Genomic DNA, 18,525 nt, shown 5'->3' on the forward strand with positions numbered 1-18,525 from the left:
TACCTGTAATCCTGGCACTTGGGAAACTGAAGCAGGAACATTGCCACAAATTTGAAGCTAGCCTAGGCTGCATACCAAGTAAGGAGAACCTGTCTCAAAACCCAAACAAACAGCAACAATAACAAAACCCTAAAAAAAAATTCACCAGATCTCTTAAGTTCAAGGCCAGCCTGATCTACAGAGCAAATTTCAAGCCAGCCAGGGGTACATAGTAAGACCCTGCCTCAAAAAAAAAAAAAAAAAAAAAAAGCAACAAATATATGGTTCAGTGGGTAAAGGTGCGTGCCACCAACCCTGACAACCTTGAGTTTGACTCCTAGTACTCTACCTAGTACTTCTACATGGTAGAAGAAGAGAATCAACTCCTGCAACCTGCCTTCTGACCTTCACACACATACTATGGCATGTGCATACCCCTTCCCCCACACAAATAAGTAAATGTAATAAAATAACAAGGACAAGACAAACCCTACAAAAAAATGCTTAGTCTGCCCAAATTTCAGATCTTGACTTTTCCTCCTAGGTTTAAGAGGAATTTGCAGTTTCTTAAAATTAGAATGTTGTACATCTTTTAGAGAGAATTAGAAAATTCTGTAACAGGCAGAGAGTTGGCTCATTCATGTATTACTGTGTCTCCAAGGAGACTTATTTGACCTATACTTAAACTTCTTCAGACTGACTGAAATAGGATCAGTTCTTCGGGTAGTATCTAATCTTACTGTCGATCCTAGGTGGTTTGGTGTCTCAAACACAATAATACGATACAGTATTACAATCAGAATGATATACTACAGTTACATATGAGTGGTATAGTCTGTGATAGGTCAGCTAGAGTTTATTATATGGGGGACACTATCAGGTAGTATAAATTTGATTTGGGTCTTGAAATATAGATAAACCTTGAATATTAATTAGTTAATTTGTTCTCCTGGAGGAATTGAACCAAGAGCCTTGCATATAGGTGACAATTACTCTACCACTGAGCTATATCTCTAGCCCTCTTTATTTTTCCAGGTAGCAATAATCATGCTTCACATAACCTCATTGTCAATGATACAGCCACTATATAAAGCTTACATCTTTTTTTTTTTTAATTTTGAGACTGAGTCTAAGTTGCACAGACTGGCCCTAATCTCACTTTATGACTCAGGCAGACCTTGAATTTGTATTCCTCCTACATCTGCCTACTGAATTTCTGGGTTTTCGTGCCTGCCTGACCAGGCTCTGTTGATTTGAATCTTTTGAAGAGAAAGAATGATACTCTGCACTGCAGAATTGCCTGTTCCAAGATTTCACCTTCACTGAGCATGCGCTATGTGCTAAATACCTCGGTCAATTAAAGGCAACAAATTGAGTGAGGAAATGGCTTTTGTCTTCTAGAAATTCATAATCAGGTATGGACAGTGACTGTAGGATTTTTAAGTGCAGTGCCAGATACATACACATGCATGGACCATTATGGGGGGCGGGGCCCTGGAATAAACAGGAAGCCAGGACTAGAGTGTTTGTTTTAGTATTGGGAATTGAACCCAGGGTCTCCAGCATGTGTAATCTAGCACTGAGCTACACTTCCAGCAAGGCATTAGTATTCCTGTATGTGCTAGAGATTTGTTACTGCTTCAGATGTCCCCAGTAATCTTTTCTGGAGTATAGAAGGTGAGGTCATCACTTGGAAATAAAGGGATGGACTCTTCAAAAAGAGAGTGAAGGTACAGGATAGCAGCTGTGCTAATCAGGCATAGGAAATTCCTCCGCATTCAGAGGGCCCAGTGGAAGTAGTTTGGCATCTGGGTGGGGTGACATCTGTTTTCTTCAAGTAAGGTTTCTGCCTTAGAAAAGTAGTTGAGGGAGCTGGAGAGATGGCTCAGCGATTAAGAACACTGGTGGTTCTTGCAGAAGACCTGGGTTCAAATCCCAGCTACCCACATGGTAGCTAACAACTGCCCCTAACTCCAGTCCCAGGGGCTCCAACAACCCCTTCTGACCATTGTGGGCATTGCACGACACGGGTGTACTTACCTATCTGCAGGCAATACACACATGCACATAAAATAAAAATAATAAATAAAAAAATTTTTAAAAAGGATTTGAGAAAACAGAGTGGTACATATGATATTGGTACACTCAAGGGCAAAAGATAGAAAGGGCAGGATGTGGGACTGGCCACTTAGATTCTAACCATCTGAAGGAAAGAAAAGGGGATGAGATACCAGAGGTTTGGAGTTCAGTGAAAGGGAGGAGCTTTGGATATTGAAAGCACCTCTATTCCCTTATTTGTTTCCTCACTTAATCCATGATTGTTGAGGTTGGTGGTACACATCTGTAATCCCAGCACTCGGGAGGTGGAGGTAGGATGATCAAGGCTGACCTTGAACTGACAGTCCTCCTGCCTATCTTCTGAGTGTTGGGGTTACAGGTATGTGCTACCCCACCTCCCCATAATTTGCTCATTCTGAATTCTGAGCATTTTTTTTTTGTATTGTTGCCTCCTGGAACCATTGTTCTCTTTACTCTTAGACAAACTTTGTTTTGAGACTGAATCCAAGTTGTGCAGGCTGGCCTTGAACTCACTCTGTTTCTCAGCCAGGTTCTTTGAACTTGAGGTTCAAGATTGAGCATCATCTGAAATGCTCAGATATCTGAAACTTTTTGAATAATGACATGACATATAAGTGGAAAAGTCCCCACCTGACTAATAGGTTGAAATTAAAACCCAGGCACATTGAAAATATTGCATAAGATTACTTCCATGCTGTACATATAAGGTATATACAAAACACAAGTGAATTTCATGTTTAGAATTGGGTTCCATCTGCAAGATGTCATAATGTACATGCAGATATTCTAGAATCTCAAAAAAAAATTAATGAATTTCTGGTCCTGAGTATTTTCAGATAAGAGATAGTGTAGCCTTGGGGTTGGAGAGATGGCTCAGTAGTTAAGAGCATGTAGTGCTCTGGCAGAAGATCTGAGTTCTGTTCCTAGCAACCATATTGGGCAACTCAGAACCATCTGTAACTCCAGTTCCAGGGGGATCTGGTGCCTTTAGTTTCCACAGGCACAATTTAAAAAAAGTAATACTGCTGGGCATGGTGGCGCATGCCTTTAATCCTCCTCTGGAGGCAGAGGTAGGCGGATCTCTGTGAGTTCGAGGCCAGCCTGGTCTTCATAGTGAATCCTGGACCGTGGGGCTACAGGGAGACCCTGTCTCAAAAAAGACCAAAAAAAAAATACTGCCGGGCGTGGTGGTACATGCCTTTAATGCCAGCACTTGGGAGGCAGAGGCAGGCGGATCTCTGTGAGTTCAAGGCCAGCCTGGTCTACATAGTTCCAGGACAGCTGGGGCTACGGGGAGACCTTGTCTCAAAAAGACCAAAAAAAAAAAATAATAATAATAATAATACCAGCCTGTATACTTTTCAGGATCCTGTTCAAGTTCAAATTCATTCACTAGGCCTTCCTAATCATTCCAGCTCATCCTGACTCTTTCTTTCCAAACCTTACCTAGGTTGGACTGTAGCTCAATGGTAGAGTACTTGCCTAGCATGCTTGAAGTCCTAGGTTTGATCCCCAGCACCATGAAAAGAAAAAAAAAAAAACCTTACCAAATGTATATTATTTAATCACGTGTGGCTCTAATATTTTTTAGGTTTCTGCTTTTTCCAGTAATTTGAAGTATGTTAAAGAGGAAGGAATAGGTCATTATACTTCCTCTAACAGTCTGCCCCAATACTGAATTCATGTGTACCTAATTATTTCATATTGATGAAATAAATGATTGGTTTGTATGTTATGGGATGAGAGAGAGAAAATGCTGAAAAGAATGTGATTTTTGCAATGGAATATTTATGGACTTTGAGGAACGTTTTAGGGTATGTATATTTATGAAAGGATTAAGAAATTTTGGCATTTCCTCTTGGGGGCTAGAGAGATGACTCAGCAATTAAGAACACTGGCTGTTCTTGCAGAAAGACCCGGGTTCGTATCCCAGAACCCAACTGACAACTAACAACTGTTCATAACTCCAGTCCCAGGGGAATCCAACAGCCTCTTCTGACCTCCACAGGCATTGCATGGGTGCACTTACCTACATGTAGGCAATACACACATACACATAAAATAAAAATAAATAAAATTTTAAAAAAGGAAATGTTTGGCATTTCCTCTTATATTGGAAAGATCCTGGAAGTTCAGTGTTAAAAATATCAAACATTAAAAAAAAAGATTTGCAAAGCTGGGCATGGTGGCTGGCACAGGGCTTTAATCCCAGCACTTGGGAGGCAGAGGCAGGTGGATCTCTATTAGTTCAGTGCCAGCCTGGTCTACATAATGAGTTCCAGGCCCGCTGTGGCTACAGAGGGACCCTGTCTCAAAAAGACACACACAAACAAATAGTGTATACAATATGTATAATTTTTTATATATATAATTTGATACGTTGGGGCTGGTGAGATGGCTCAGTGGTTAAGAGCACTGACAGCTCTTGCAGAGGACCCAGGTTCAGTTCCCAGCACTCACATGGTGGCTAACAACTGTCTATAACTCCAATTACAAAGGATCTGATGCCCTCTTCAGGTCTCCATGGGCATTGCATGCATGTAGTACACTTTACATGCAGGTAAAACATTCATACACATAAAAATAAATAGCTGGGTGTGGTGGTATATACCTTTAATCCCAGTACTGGGGAGGCAGAGGCAGGCAGAGCTCTGTGAGATCAAGGCCAGCCTGGGATAGCCTACATAGCAAGTTCCAGGCCAGCTGGGACAACATAGACCCTGTCTCCAAAAAACTAACTAAATAAATAAATATTTAAAAATATCAGAAGTTCAAGACCAACCTTGGCTACATAGTGAGTATGAGGCCAGCCTGGACCTCAAGGTCTTGTATATGAGACCTTGTCTGAAAACAAAACAGAACAGCAACAACAATAACAAAAACTCCAACCAAACTTAGAGCATATGAAGAGGTGAGAGGAGAGTCATGAGGAGATCTTTGGGGTCAGATTGTGATAAGGAGGACCTCTGGCAGAAGAACAGCATTATGGGAGTCTCATGTGATATGTTGCCTCCCTCTGCCTAAGCCAGATTCCTGCCCAGATGGTGTGGCACCGAGTCCTTCGACCTGGTAGATCCTATGTGCTGACAAGACTTCGAATAACCAAGACCCGTAGTCACCATTACTATATTTGGACAACCATTCCATCCTCGGATCTGATGCTGCTGAGACCAGACTGTGTGCAAGAGCTGGAACTTGAAAGATGGTTCTTGGAAGCTGACCTCAGACCACTTCCTCCACCCACCCTTACTGAGTCCCAGGACAGGATGGGGCAAGAAGATCTTGTCCGGGATTCCAGAGTCTTACATTATTCGGTGAACAAAAGGAAGAGATCCTGGAGCTTGTGGGGCAGGAAATGGTGAGTCTCCAAAGAGGAAGGAAATGGTACCCAACTAGACCTCTGGCCTCTTTGCAGGGAACTGTCACTGATGTGTTGAATGAGTCCGCCTGCCTCTACATTCTGGATGGGCAGCTGATCCTCTGCCTTGCATACCAGCAGATCCATGACCTCAGGCGGGTGATTCGACCAGGGGTTTGTCTAGAGGTATGTATGTCAAAGGTTAGGGCTGGGGATGAGAGAGATCTCAGTAGCTTCTCTTACCATTTTGTTTTGTTTTTGTTTTTTGTCTTTTTGAGACAGGGTCTCCCTGTAGCCCCAGCTGGCCTGAAACTTGCTATGTAGACCAGAACTCACAGAGATCCACCTGCCTCTGCCTCCCGAGTGCTGGGATTAAAGGTGTGTGCCACCACACCTGGCCCTCAGAATTTTTTTTAATAAGTAAAAAAGGGCTGAGATTGTCACTCAGTAGTAGAGCACTTAGCCAACTTGCTCAAAACCCTAGGTTCAATCTCTAATACCTTACACAAGCACATATGCAGGCAAAAAGAGGAAAGTAGATTACTACTGAGAAGTGGAAGAAGAAAAAAAAAGAGGAAAGTAGATTTGAGCCCTATGAAGAGAAGGTGAGGCAAGAGCCTCCTGGGGAGAAAATGACTGAAGCATAGGCTAAGGAGAATCTCAAGCAGGCAGCCAGGACTCATCTGATCCTCAGAAATACTGACTAGAGCTCATGAGAGATGATGGGTGGCCTCAGGCATTTTTCTTTTTTCCTTGGTTTTGAGATGGTCTCCCTGCTGTAGCCCCAACTGGCCTAGAACTCACTATGTTGACCAGGCTGGCCTTGAACGAAGAAATCTGCCTGCCTCTGCATCCCAAGAGTTGGGATTAAAGACAGTGGAAATGGGTTTTGATAGAAGGTGAGACAGGAGGAAACAGATAGCCAGAACTGGGAGCGTGTGTTTCTTTTTCTTGGAACATAGGCTGTGGAGACTGTAGCTACCTGTACCTGAGGCTAAATTGGGTAAGTTGGGCCTTCACCTCTGCTTTTCTTTCCTTGGGTACTTTTTTTAGATTTTTTTTTTTTTTTTTGGTCTTTTTGAGACAGGGTCTCCTTATAGCCCCAGTTGTCCTGGAACTCGTTATATAGACCAGGCTGGCCTTGAACTCACAGAGATCTGCCTGCCTCCCGAGTGCTGGGATTAAAGGTGTGCACCACCACATCTGGCCTAGATTTATTTTTAATTGTGTGTATGTATGCTTGAGTGCAAGTTCTCACAGAGACCAGAAGAGGTTATCAGATCCCCTGGAGCTGGAATTTAGCAGATTGTGAGCCATCCCTCATGGGTGCTGGGAACTGAACCTGGGTCTTGACTGTTGAGCTCTCTCTCCATCACTTAGGGCTTTTTGTTTGTTTGTTTTTAGATAAGGTCTCAAGAAATTCCAATTGGTCTCAAAATGTGTAGCCAAAGATAGCTTTGAACTTCTGGGCCTTCTGTTTCTTACCTCTGTCCCCCAAGTGCTGGAATTGTACCATCATGCTCTGATTTTTGTTTATGTTTTTGAGATAGTCTAACTCAGTAGTCCAGGCACATCTGGAATTCACTATATAAGGCCATCCTTGATTTACAGGTGTACACCACATACTCTGTTTACAGCTCCGGGATGTTCACCTCCTCCAGTCAGTGGGTGGAAGAGGATCAAGACCAGTTCTAGCTCTTTGTCTTCATGGCACCATTCTGCTTCGAGGCTTTTCTCATCAGAAACCTGAGACTCTGTCACCCTTTCAAATTCATGGAGCCTCCTTGTATGAACAACTTGTGTGGGAATATCAGTTAGGTCTTCCCCTCTATCTGTGGGCTACCAAGGCCTTGGAGGAACTGGCTTGCAAGTGAGGAGGATGGAGCATGAGGATTTGGGATGGAGAGAGGGTGGGAGAATGATACTTTGTATGGAAGGGGCAAGAGTCTTGTAGAAATGACTGTGCTTCTTCTCTTGGCCAAGGCTATGTCCTCACGTGCTGAGATACCACCAATTCCTAAAGCATTCCTCTCCTGGGAAGCCCAGCCTGGGACTGCAGCTCCTGGCTCCCTTCCCAGCTGTTCTTAAAACAGCCTGCATTCGGCATGCACACAGTGAGATCCTGGAAGAGCCACATCACTGTCCTCTTCAGAAAGTATGAGGATGTGGGGAAAGATGGGCAGTGGAGCTGATACCTGAGGACACTTGGGCCCAGGGGACACAGTCTGATTTCTCCTCTCTCCCTAACAGTATGCTCAGAAGCAGATTCCGTATACTTTCCCTACCCTGTTTACCCTGGCAAAGGAAGGGCAGCGCAGGGCTTGGGCTACCTTTGACCCGAAGGCCCTTCTACCTCTCCCAGAGGCTGCTTACCTGACCAGCTCCCAGCTGAATCGCCACCTGGGGTGGTCCTGGCTCTCTGTTCTGCCCTCTACCTTCCAGCCAGCCCAGGTAAGAAGACTCTCGAAGGCTCAGGAACCTTCTTTTTTGCCATCTTTATTGCCATCACTTGTCTGTTTTGTTGGTGATGTTTTTGTCATTTGACTGTGCTTGCCTTTTAACTAGACTGATCATCTGTTCTTGCCACCACCAATTCATCCTTTTTTGTACCAACTAGAAAGAATGGGATAAAAATGTAGGTTGGGCCAGGTGTGGTCCTGCATGCCTTTAATCCCAGCACTCCGGACGCAGAGGCAGGTGGATGTCTATGAGATCAAGGCCAGCTTGGTCTATAATAGTGAGTTCCAGACTAGCCAAGGTGGCATAGTGACACTGTCCCTGCCCCCTAAAAAAGGCTCAGCAGTTAAGAGCACTGGCTACTCTTGCAGAAGTCCCAGGTTTGGTTCCAAGCATCCATATGGCAGCTAACAACCATCTGGACAGATGTCTCAGCCATTAAGAGCACTGACTGCTCTTGCAGAGGATGTGGGTTCAGTTCCTAGCTCCCACATGGTAGCTAATAATTGTTTATAGCTCCCATTCTAGGTGATCTGAAGCCCTCTTCTGTCCTCCACACAGGCATTTGCATGTTGGGTACTTACATATATGCAAACAAAACACTCATACATGTAAAATTAAAATTAATTGGGGCTGGAGAGATGGTTCAACAGTTAAGAGCACTGACTGCTCTTGCAGATGACCCAGGTTTGATTCTCAGCACCTACATGGTGGTTAACAACCATCTGTGGTTCTAGGTCCAGGGGATCTGATGCCGTCTTCTGACCTCCACGGCATTGCACGACACGGGGCACTCACATACATGCAGGCGATACCCTCATACATATAGAATAAAAATAACAAATACATTTTTAAAAAATTATTTGTATTTTATGTATATGCATGTATTGCCTGCATGTAGGTAAGTGCACCCATGTTGTGCAATGCCCGTGGAAGACAGAAGAGGCTGTTGGATCCCCTGAAACTGGAGCTACGGACAGTTGTTAGCTGCCGTGTGGGTGCTGGGATTCGAACCCAGGTGTTCTGCAAGAACAGTCAGTGTTCTTAACTTCTGAGCCATCTCTACAGCCCCAATAAATAAAATATTTTTAAAAATAAGTCAGGTGTGGTGGCACCCGCCTGTAGTCCCAGCACTTGGGAGGCAGAGGCAGGTGGATCTCTGTGAGTTCAAGGCCAGCCTGGTCTACATAGTGAGTTCCAGGACAGCTGGGGCTACAGAGAGACCCTGTCTCAAAAAGACAAAACAAACAAAAAAATTTTTTTTTAAATTAAAGTTAATTAAAAATTAAAAGAATGAAACCAAAACCATACCTGTAGCTTTTAGAGTATAGGATTTAGGACTCTGGTGGCTCTTTTTGTTGCTTTTTTTCTGAGACAATTTGCTGTATCCCAGGCTGGCCTAAAACTCAAATTCACAGAGATCCTTCTGTCTCAGCCTCCTGAGTACTGGGAGTATAAGCATGTACCCCATGCTCATGCACTTTTATTTCTTGTTATCAAATGTGTGAGTGCATGTCTTTATAATCTTTTCTATCCACTTGGTGCTTGCTAACATTTAAAACAGTGTGTGACATGTAATAGATGCTCAGTGGGATTTCATTTCTTTTATTGTTTATCATTTATTTATTATTATTTTGTTTTGTCTTATGTGTATGAGTGCATGTGTATAAGTGCAACCATGTTTTTCAGAACCCATGGAGGTCAGAAGAGGGTGTTCAATCTCCTAGAACTAGAGTTACAGATAGGTGTTAGTTGCCATGTAGGTACTGGGAATCAAACCTGGCTCTTATTTAATTTAATTTAATTTAATATTTTGAGACAGGGTCTCACTATGAGCCCCCAACTGAACTGGAAATCACTATGTAGATCAGTCTGGCCTCAAACTTAAAACAATCCTCCTGCCTTCAAAGTGATGGATGTTTCTTTAATAAATATTTGACACCTTTGCCTTTCTTTTCCTTCAGGTTTTACTTGGGGTTCTGGTGGCTTCATCTCATAAAGGTTATCTGCAACTTCGGGACCTGACTGCTTCATTGCCCTGTCTGCCCTTGACCAAGAATTCGCAACCCCTCGCTGACCCAAGGCTCATTGGTGTGAAGTTCAGAGATGGAAAGATAGTGATGCTAGGGGGTAGGGGCTCTCAGGAGGAAGCATCTGTTGTGGCTTGTTATTGATGCTTAAGTGACATGGGTTGATCAGCAGCTTTGGGGAGAAGTTTGAGACTAGTAATTCAGAGAGAGAAAAAGGGAGCCAGAACTACACTTCCTAACATCTATTTCTCCCTCATGGCTCCTAAACATGTGCCTCAGATTATAGCTCATGTTTCCTACATTCATAATTTGGAAGAACATTGGTCTTATTTGATTTATTGAGATTCATAAAAAGAGAAACCCTAGAGAAGAAAATTTGCTAGATTTAGAAAAGGCATTTTAAAGACTTATGGAAAAGTTCAATCTAAGTGTTTTAGCCTAGGAAGCCAGGGGCAGGATTGTACATGTATATGGAATGATTTCTACTTGGAGTTATTGCCTGGGGAATGGGGTGGTCAGGATGGGCCTTCAGTTCATGAGAGGGAAACAGCTCTGGCCTGGGATGGACAATGAGACCTGCAGGTTATTCTCATCCTACAGTTTCTTGCCAAGATAGCGAACTTTCTTTATTTAGGTTGCCTGGTGCGGGCAGAGAAGTTCCAGTTGGTCATAGAGAGGGAAGTCAGGAGCAACTTCCCTTCCTGGAAGGAGTTGGGTATGGCAGACTTCATCCAGAAAAAGCAAGCCAGGTTGGCTCCTTGAGGTGGTGGCTGTTCTGGGTTTGAAGAGAAAGAAAGACTGGTGCATGTGGAGAATGTGGGACCCAAATCACCAATTCCTGCATCACTGAGAGATCTATTTCTGCCCCTTCCAACAGAGTCTATATCCAGTTCTTCCTGTCTGATGCCCTGATCCTGCCTGTGCCCAGACCATCCATTGATTCAGTCATTCTCTCATCATCTCCTCAGTCAGACCCCTCCTGCCCAGAGGAATCCCATTTGGGACAGAGCCGGCTATTCTTACTGTCCCACAAAGAGGCTCTCATGAAGCGTAATTTTTGTGCCCCCTCAGGAGCTAGTTCAGAGCTTCCAGACCCCACCCTGAGTTTTCACGTGTCAGGGAGTTGGCTTTGTGGTACCCAGAGGAAGGAGGGGTCTGGATGGGGGCCACCTGAACCTCTGGGAGTTGAGAACAAGGATCAAAAGGTGAACTGGGATTCTAGGCACTTAGGACCTGACCTCTCATGTCCCATGCTTCACATTAGGACCTAGAACTTTGCTGTCTTCCTCACAGGTCTTCCTCATCTTCCTTGGCCCTTCAGTCCGCTGGTTTGCATTGTTACACCCAGGCAAAGTGTACCGACTTGTGGCTCCTGGCCCCTCAGTGAGTGCCTGCCTCATTCTCCCCAACTTAGAAGCTGGTTCATTTGGAGTCTGGAGCAGGCATACCAGTCCTGGCTCCTCTAGATCTCCTAGAAGAGGCTGGATTTAGAGGTGCTAAAACATTTGTCTGGGGGCTGGAGAGATGGCTCAGTGGTTAAGAACACTGGCTGTTCTTGCAGAAGACCTGGGTTCAAATTCCAGCACCCACATGGCAGCTAACAACTGTCTGTAACTCCAGTTCCAGGGGATCCGACAGCCTCTTCTGTCCTCCAGCCTCTTCTGTTCTCTGTGGGCATCTCACAACACAGGTGCACTTGCCTACATGCAGGCAATACAAACATAAAAATATTAAAAAAAAAACACATTTGTCTGTGTTGGGATCCTCTCCTTCACAAGGATCCAAAAAAAGCATCACAGGATTTAGGGAACTTCCCTTTGGCCCAGGCAAACTCAGATGCAATTGCCTTCCTGTTTCCCAGCAGACTCCAGTGTTGTTCAAGGCAGAGAGTTCATCTGGCACATCTCAGCGTCCTCTGGAATTGGCTGGTTGTGTGTCCTGCCTCACTATTCAAGATGAATGGACCCTGGAACTTGGGCGCTCTCAGGACATACCTGATGTTCTAGAGATATCCAGGGCACTGCCCGAGTCCTCACTGACCCACTTGCTCAGTGACAAGTAAATATCCTCCACTATCTCTGGTTAATTTGGATGTACCCTCTTTCTCTGTGCTAGTTAGGCTGAGTGAACAATCTGTTCTGTGCTGGAACAAGTATTTCATCAATGTGATTTAGCTTGTAGAGGAATGTCAGGATAAGAGGGAAGTTCTATTTCATTTGTATTCTTTCCCTAGCATGTGCAGTGCCAGTGCAGGTTGGAAGAGGGCTTGGGGGCTGGAGAGATGGCTCAGTGGTTAAGAGCATTGACTGCTCTTGCAGAGGACCCAGGTTTGAGTCCCAGCACCCACATGGCTGCTAACAACTGTCCATAATTCCAGTGCCAGGGGATCTGATGCCTTCTGACTTCCTTGGGCACTGCATGACACAGGTGTACTTATATACATGCAGGCAATACACTCATACACATAAAATAAACATAAATAAAATTTAAGACAAAAAAAAAAGAGCATCAGATCCCCTGGAACTGGAGTTACGGATGGTTGTTTAGCCACTGTGCTATTTCTGGGAACTGAACCTGGGTCCTTTGCAAAAGCAGTCAGTGCTTCTTACTGCTGAGCCATCTCTCCAGCCCCAGATGTCTATAGTTCTTATGAGACTGTTCTTTATTCTTAGAAGTGAATGTAGGCTGGGAGTTTGAAGGTGGTAGCTACATGCCTGTAACCCCAGCACTTAGGGGGCTGAGACTAGATTGCCATGAGTTCTAAACCAGATTCTGTTGTAAAAAGCCAAAGTTAAGTAGTAGATGTTTCCTAGGTACCCATGTTTTGGGGGGTTAATTTTTTTGTTTTTTGGGGAGTCTTTTTGAGACATCTCCCTGTAACCCCAGCTGAACTTGCTATGTAGACCAGGCTTGTCTAGAACTCAATAGAGATCCACCTTCCTTTGCTGAGTGCTGGGATTAAAAGTCATTCACCAGCCAGGTGGGGTGGCGTACGCCTTTAATCCCAGCACTCAGGAGGCAGAGGCAGGCGGATCTCTGTGAGTTAAGGCCGGCCTGGTCTACATAGTGGTTCTAGGACAGCTGGGGCTACAGGGAGACCCTGTCTCAAAAAGACCCCCCCAAAAAAAGTCATGAACCAACACACCCAGCTAAGATAACCTATGTTTTGAGGATGGGGGTTTGAGCTCCAAAGCATAAGAGTAAATGATAGACTGGTTGAGACTCTAGGAAATGCAAGTTTCCAAAGTGGTATAGATTTCTTTCTTTTTCTTGTTTGTTTTATTTAAAAGTTAGGTAGTCTTTGAGCAGGGCACACCTTTAATCCCAGCACTCAGGAGGCAGAGGCAGGAGGATCTCTGTGAGTTCAAGGCCAGCCTGGTCTACATAGTTCCAGACCAGCTGGGGCTACAGGGAGACCCTGTCTCAAAAAGACCAGAAAAATAAAAGTTAGGTAGGCTTTGAATCTGCTACAGACCTATTTTTCTCACATGCCCTATTACTTTTAGCAATTTAATTTTTTTTATTATTTTTTTATGTTTATGAGTATATTGCCTACATGTGTATAAGTATACTTGTGATATGCAATGCCTATGGAGGTCAGAAGAGGGTGTTGGATTCCCCTGGAACTGGAGTTATGGACAGTTATTAGCCACTAGGTGGGTGCTGGGAATCCAACTTGAGTCCTCTACGAGAGCAGCCAGTACTCTTAACCACTGAGTCATCCCTTCAGCCCCTTAGCAAGCAATTTTGGAGAACTCAACATTTTCTAGGGCCTTATATGTGACATTCTAGCAGGTACTGATCCTCTCTATTGGTATGTTTCCTCATGTATTTCTCTTTTCAGCTTCCCTGATTCCTTAGTATCTTTCTCTGCTGAGATTTTGTCACGGAGAATATGTGAACCACCTCTGGCCCGTCGCCGGATACAGCCTGGTAATGTCCCCTCCTGTAGGGGGAAGGTGTGAATTAAAGTGATGGGACGTTGTAGTCCTGGCAGGTCTCACTAGCCACCCTTCCCTCCATCTGTAGGGAATGCTGGGACTGTTAAAGCATGTGTGAAGCTAACAGTAGCTCTAGAGATGGCTGACTGTGAATTCCCCCCTCACCTGGATATATATATCGAAGACCCACACTTGCCTCCCCCAATAGGACTCCTTCCAGGGGCCCGAGTCTACTTTAGCCAGCTGGAGAAAAAGATTTCCAGGTGAAGACCTGTGTCATGTGACCATACTCCCTTTCCCTCCTGCTGTCCTCTTGAATACTCACCTCCACCTAACTATGCTATAAAGACACCTTTTCTTTGCCATTACTATTTTGTTTTGTTTTAAAACAAGTCTTGCTATATAACCCTGGCTAGTCTGGAATTCCCTATGTAGTCCAAGCTAGCCCCAAACTTATTAGTGTGGTCCCTTATTAAACTTATTAAACTTATAAGAAGGACCCTTCTGCCATTGTCTCTTTTCTAAGAGGCATGTCTCACCATGCTGAGTTTGCTGTTATTTTGGATGTTAGTCTGCTGTATATGCCCTCTACCCTCCACAGATGGTGCAATCCAGTCTTCCTCCATTCTTCTTTCTACATTGGTGGAAGTGAGAATGTATGTCTAGGGAGAAAGGAGTCAGCTAAGCCTGTGAGGCATAATCTGTTTCAGCTCCTACCTCAATCTGATTGCTCTCTTCATCATCACTGTTTGTTTTTCTTGTTTTATTGTTGTTGTTGTTTTTGTTTTTTTTGAGACAGGGTCTCCCTGTAGCCCGAGCTGTCCTGGAACTCACTATGTAAACCAGGCTGGCCTTGAACTCACAGAGATCCGCCTGCCTCTGGCTCCCAAGTGCTGGGATTAAAGGCATGCACCACCACACCTTGCTTGTTGTGTTATTTTATTTATTTATTTATTTTTAACCTACAGATCCAACAATGTTTACTGTTGTTTCCGCTCGTCCACTTCTATGCAAGTCCTTAGTTTTCCCCTGGAGTCCACAATCAGGTCAGTGTTCAGGCCTGATCTCTAAACTTTCCAACCTTGCACTGATATTCTACTCATGTCCCTCCAAAACATTTGTCACAGCTATAGTCTTCTGTAATTTCAGTAAGAGTGTTTTGAGTCAGAGGATTTTATATGCTCCAAATAAAAAATGCCCAGTACCTATCAGGTTACCCAGAAAGACTTGAAGTTCTAGGTTCTTAAAGATATTTCCATCTAAAATGCAAGTGTACCCATGCATGTGATGCCCATGGAGGCCAGAAGAAGGGAGTTGGATACCCTGGATCTGGAGTTTCAGATGGTTGTTAGCCACCATATGGGTACTGGGAACCAAACCTGCGTCCTCGCAACAGCAGCTAGTGCTCTTAACCACTGAACCATTTCTTCAGTCCAAATATGTCTTTCTTGATTAGTTTTGGTGTTCAACTTGAGAAATAATTGATGGCTCTTAGGGATCAGGAATCAGAGTGGGACAGGGACCATGGACTTCCAGGAATGGGTGGGATCCACTGCTGGTGTCCCCATGGAACCCACTGCTGTCCCTATCCCCTAAGTCTGGTGAGACTCATCTTGCTTTCAGAACCTCTGCTTGACTTTTTTTTTTTTTTTTTGAGATGGTCTCACTATGTTGCCCAGGCTGGCTTGAAATTGTGATGAGGCCTGTTACCCCTGTGCTGGGATTATAAGTATGTGTCACTGTGCCCAGTTTCTCTGCCTGCTACTGACTCATTTCTGTCTTTCTCCTAAGGGACCCCCTGCCCCATATCTACCTGGCCGAACTTCTCCAGCGTGGTTGGGCTCCGCTCCAGGCCACTACCTCTTGCCATGTTGTTTTTGTCTTCAGTCTTCAGATCCTATGGGTGTGTACATACTGTACCAGCATCTGTCCCCAGGTATGGGAGAAGACAGGCTGATATGGGTACAAGGTGCCAGAGTGAGGTCATGGGATCAGGAGGAGTGCCAACTATTTTTTGTTTGTTTGTTGTATCCTAGGGGAGGTGTAGTCGTCAGGATCTCACTTGTCCAGCTCAGGTGGCTATAAGCCAGGCCAGCATCAGGTGGGCACTCATTACACTAGTTTCTTATTATACAGTGTCATATGTCTGCGGTAGCATAATTCCCGTTTCATGGAAATTGCTTAATATTTTTTTGACTAACTATCATCCCAGCACTGGGTGGATGATGGTACTAAGGTAGGAGGAATGCTGTGAGTTCCAGTGCAGTGTGAGCTACATAACCAGTACCAGCCCAGCAGGGCTACATTGAAAGACTATCTCAACAGCTCCCCATCCCCATTTTTTTTTTTTAAATCAATGAATGAGGGTAAAGTGAGCTAAAGAATGGGAACATTGGGGTGGGAGGCCTGTTGGGTCCACAGGTTGGCCATGTGGGTTTGCTCTGGGAATTTTGCTTCCTCCCTACTTCCCTAGGCTCCTGGTAGAAGATGGAACTGCAGAAGCCACAGTGACCTGTAGGAATCATCTTGTGGCAGCAGCACTAGGGCTGGGTCCTAGTGAATGGACCTCTGTCCTAGAGTATGCCCGAGGACCAGGGAAAGTGGCCTTGCAATTTAGAGGGCCTGGAGCCCAGCCAGAGGTGAGATGTACTCAGATACCCAAGTCCTTGGAGTTTGGGCAGAAAGTTGGGAGCTTATGTTACAGTTAATCCTGGGTTTCCTTTTCTAGTCTCCAGGCAAGATCCATGAGCCCTTGGCCCTCTTCCTCTGGACACTTTGTACCAGCCCCTCCGTCATCCGACCTATTATGCTTTCTTTTGAGCTTGAGAGAAGATCCTCTGATGTTACCCCACTAGGTAAGGATGGTACTGGTAAAAAGGTCCTAGAAAGGAGCTGGGGGTGGTGGTGCACACCTTTAATCCCAGCACTTGGGAGGCAGAGGCAAGCGGATCTCTGTGAGTTCAAGGCCAGCCTGGTCTACATAGTTCCAGGACAGCTGGGACTACAGGGAGACCCTGTCTCAAAAAGACCAAAAAAAAAAAAAGCCCTAGAAAGGAAGAATAATGAGCTTGATAGGGAGTTTCTAGACTTGTAAGAAGAATGGTGGATAAGGACTAAAACTACAGACATAAGACATTTGTTTTCTCTCTTCAGAACCATCTCGGCTACAGCAGTTCCAGTCTGGAGAGTTCCCTCTACTGACTCGGGTGAATCCCAGGCTTCGGCTAGTCTGCCTTTCTATCCAAGAACCAGAACACCCCAGCTCTCTGGAAGCTTTTGCTTCCTCTTTTTAATCTGAACTGCTGAGGGTGGCCTGCAAGTTCTTCCTGCCTTACCTTCAGAAACTTTGAGGACTGGCTCCTACCTCTTTCCCCAGTTTGGGGGCCCTACTTGCTCCCTGATTGAACCAGGACCCCGACCCTTGGAGTCAAAAACTACTGGCCCACTGTAATTTCTAATTATTATAGGCTAGCCTGCCTTGGGGACAATATGGGGACAGCAAATCACACTGTGATGTTGGGTTTTCCTCAGGTCGATGTTAGGGCATCTATACTCACAGGTGGTCCTAAGTACCTGGGTCCTGCCTTGTGGCAGAAGCCAAAAGAACAAAAAACTTATCACTTTCGAGGGTGTTGGTGACACCTTTTGGCCTATAATAAACCTGTCTGAGGACTTTCTGACCTATGCTCATCCCTGAGGTCCCATGCTTAGACTCCATAGTGGAGTCTTCACCATCATTTCTGTCATTTAACTATGAGTGTGAAAGTGGAAAGTGGTTTGGAGACAGCCGGTCCAACAGAGGAAATGTTAGAAACCAAAGTCGGACCTCACAGGTGGGGGCAGGGTGTGGAGAACATGGCTGTAAAGGTGGTCTTAGTAAGGTTGGTGGGGATGGGGTTCATGTCAAGTCTAAGAGCCTGGAGGTATTAGGAAGTATGGGACAGACATGGGAGAGGGGGTTGGACCCCAAAGGAGTCAGCACTGTGAGCTTCCCCAGGGCCAGGCCTAAGGTAGACCCTTGATCAACACTGAGATCAGCAGAAATTCCTGAGTTACAACGTAGGTAACAGCAGCCATTCTGGAGTTTCTTCCAGAGCTGCTCACTGGGTAGGAGGTTGAAGCAAGCCCGACTTTTGAAAGTTGCTTGGTGGTATTCGTTCGATGCTGTAGGCATCAGTTCAGCCTTTGGATAGCAGACTCACTAGCCAGTGTAGTGTGACTCATCAGCGCCCTACAGTATAGAGGTTTGAGGATGGCTTTCCCGCAGTCTACTGTTCAGTTGGCCGGTTAGCTCAGTTGGTTAGAGCGTGGTGCTAATAACGCCAAGGTCGCGGGTTCGATCCCCGTACGGGCCACAGTTGTTTTTGTGCCTCTATATTTTTGGATGCTTTTACTTAAAACGTTCGTTTCTGGGCCCTTTAGTTACAGGACGTAGCTCTTACTGTTTCTTAAAACCTAAATTATTAGAGGTCTAGGGCGTGGAAGGAACGCGCTCAACGGCTGGCACGCAGGTAACACTCGGGCTGCCTTTGCTGCGTTTTCCTTTCCCTGCCGGTCACCAGTTGAGACCAGGGTGAAAGTAGTGAGGATATGGAAGGAGGGAGGGTTCCAAGAAGGCGCGGTCGCAAGGCAAGGGTCCATTCTGAGCCCTGCAGGCTCTGGCTTTCGCGTCTGTTTGTTT

General features: G+C 45.1%; 1 protein-coding gene and 1 non-coding gene across 5 annotated transcripts in view; both read left to right on the top strand.

The window, feature by feature from the left end:
• Ctc1 (CST telomere replication complex component 1) overlaps window positions 1–17,534 on the top strand; it is a 30,376-nt gene extending 12,842 nt beyond the window's left edge. Inside the window, exons 6-23 of one of the 4 annotated variants that reach the window (XM_017795073.2) lie at window positions 5,088–5,372; window positions 5,474–5,602; window positions 7,054–7,286; window positions 7,400–7,571; window positions 7,667–7,867; window positions 9,838–10,003; window positions 10,538–10,652; window positions 10,781–11,108; window positions 11,197–11,286; window positions 11,765–11,961; window positions 13,748–13,836; window positions 13,933–14,107; window positions 14,813–14,890; window positions 15,636–15,780; window positions 15,881–15,945; window positions 16,318–16,483; window positions 16,573–16,699; window positions 16,998–17,534. In XM_017795073.2, coding sequence (XP_017650562.1) covers window positions 5,088–5,372; window positions 5,474–5,602; window positions 7,054–7,286; window positions 7,400–7,571; window positions 7,667–7,867; window positions 9,838–10,003; window positions 10,538–10,652; window positions 10,781–11,108; window positions 11,197–11,286; window positions 11,765–11,961; window positions 13,748–13,836; window positions 13,933–14,107; window positions 14,813–14,890; window positions 15,636–15,780; window positions 15,881–15,945; window positions 16,318–16,483; window positions 16,573–16,699; window positions 16,998–17,137 — 2,901 coding nt within the window. In that variant the 3' untranslated portion in view covers window positions 17,138–17,534. The remainder of the gene's footprint in view (window positions 1–5,087; window positions 5,373–5,473; window positions 5,603–7,053; window positions 7,287–7,399; window positions 7,572–7,666; window positions 7,868–9,837; window positions 10,004–10,537; window positions 10,653–10,780; window positions 11,109–11,196; window positions 11,287–11,764; window positions 11,962–13,747; window positions 13,837–13,932; window positions 14,108–14,812; window positions 14,891–15,635; window positions 15,781–15,880; window positions 15,946–16,317; window positions 16,484–16,572; window positions 16,700–16,997) is intronic. The other 3 variants (XM_008855754.3, XM_017795075.2, XM_008855755.3) reach the window with 3 other exon arrangements.
• Window positions 17,535–18,125: 591 nt separating this feature from the next.
• Trnai-aau lies at window positions 18,126–18,199 on the top strand. The gene has a single exon. It is a non-coding gene; the product is annotated as a tRNA-Ile (tRNA).
• Window positions 18,200–18,525: the final 326 nt, after the last annotated feature.

This window comes from Nannospalax galili, unplaced genomic scaffold (assembly GCF_000622305.1).
Source record: "Nannospalax galili isolate Female #2095 unplaced genomic scaffold, S.galili_v1.0 scaffold146, whole genome shotgun sequence".
In the NCBI taxonomy this organism is placed as follows: Eukaryota; Metazoa; Chordata; class Mammalia; order Rodentia; family Spalacidae; genus Nannospalax; species Nannospalax galili.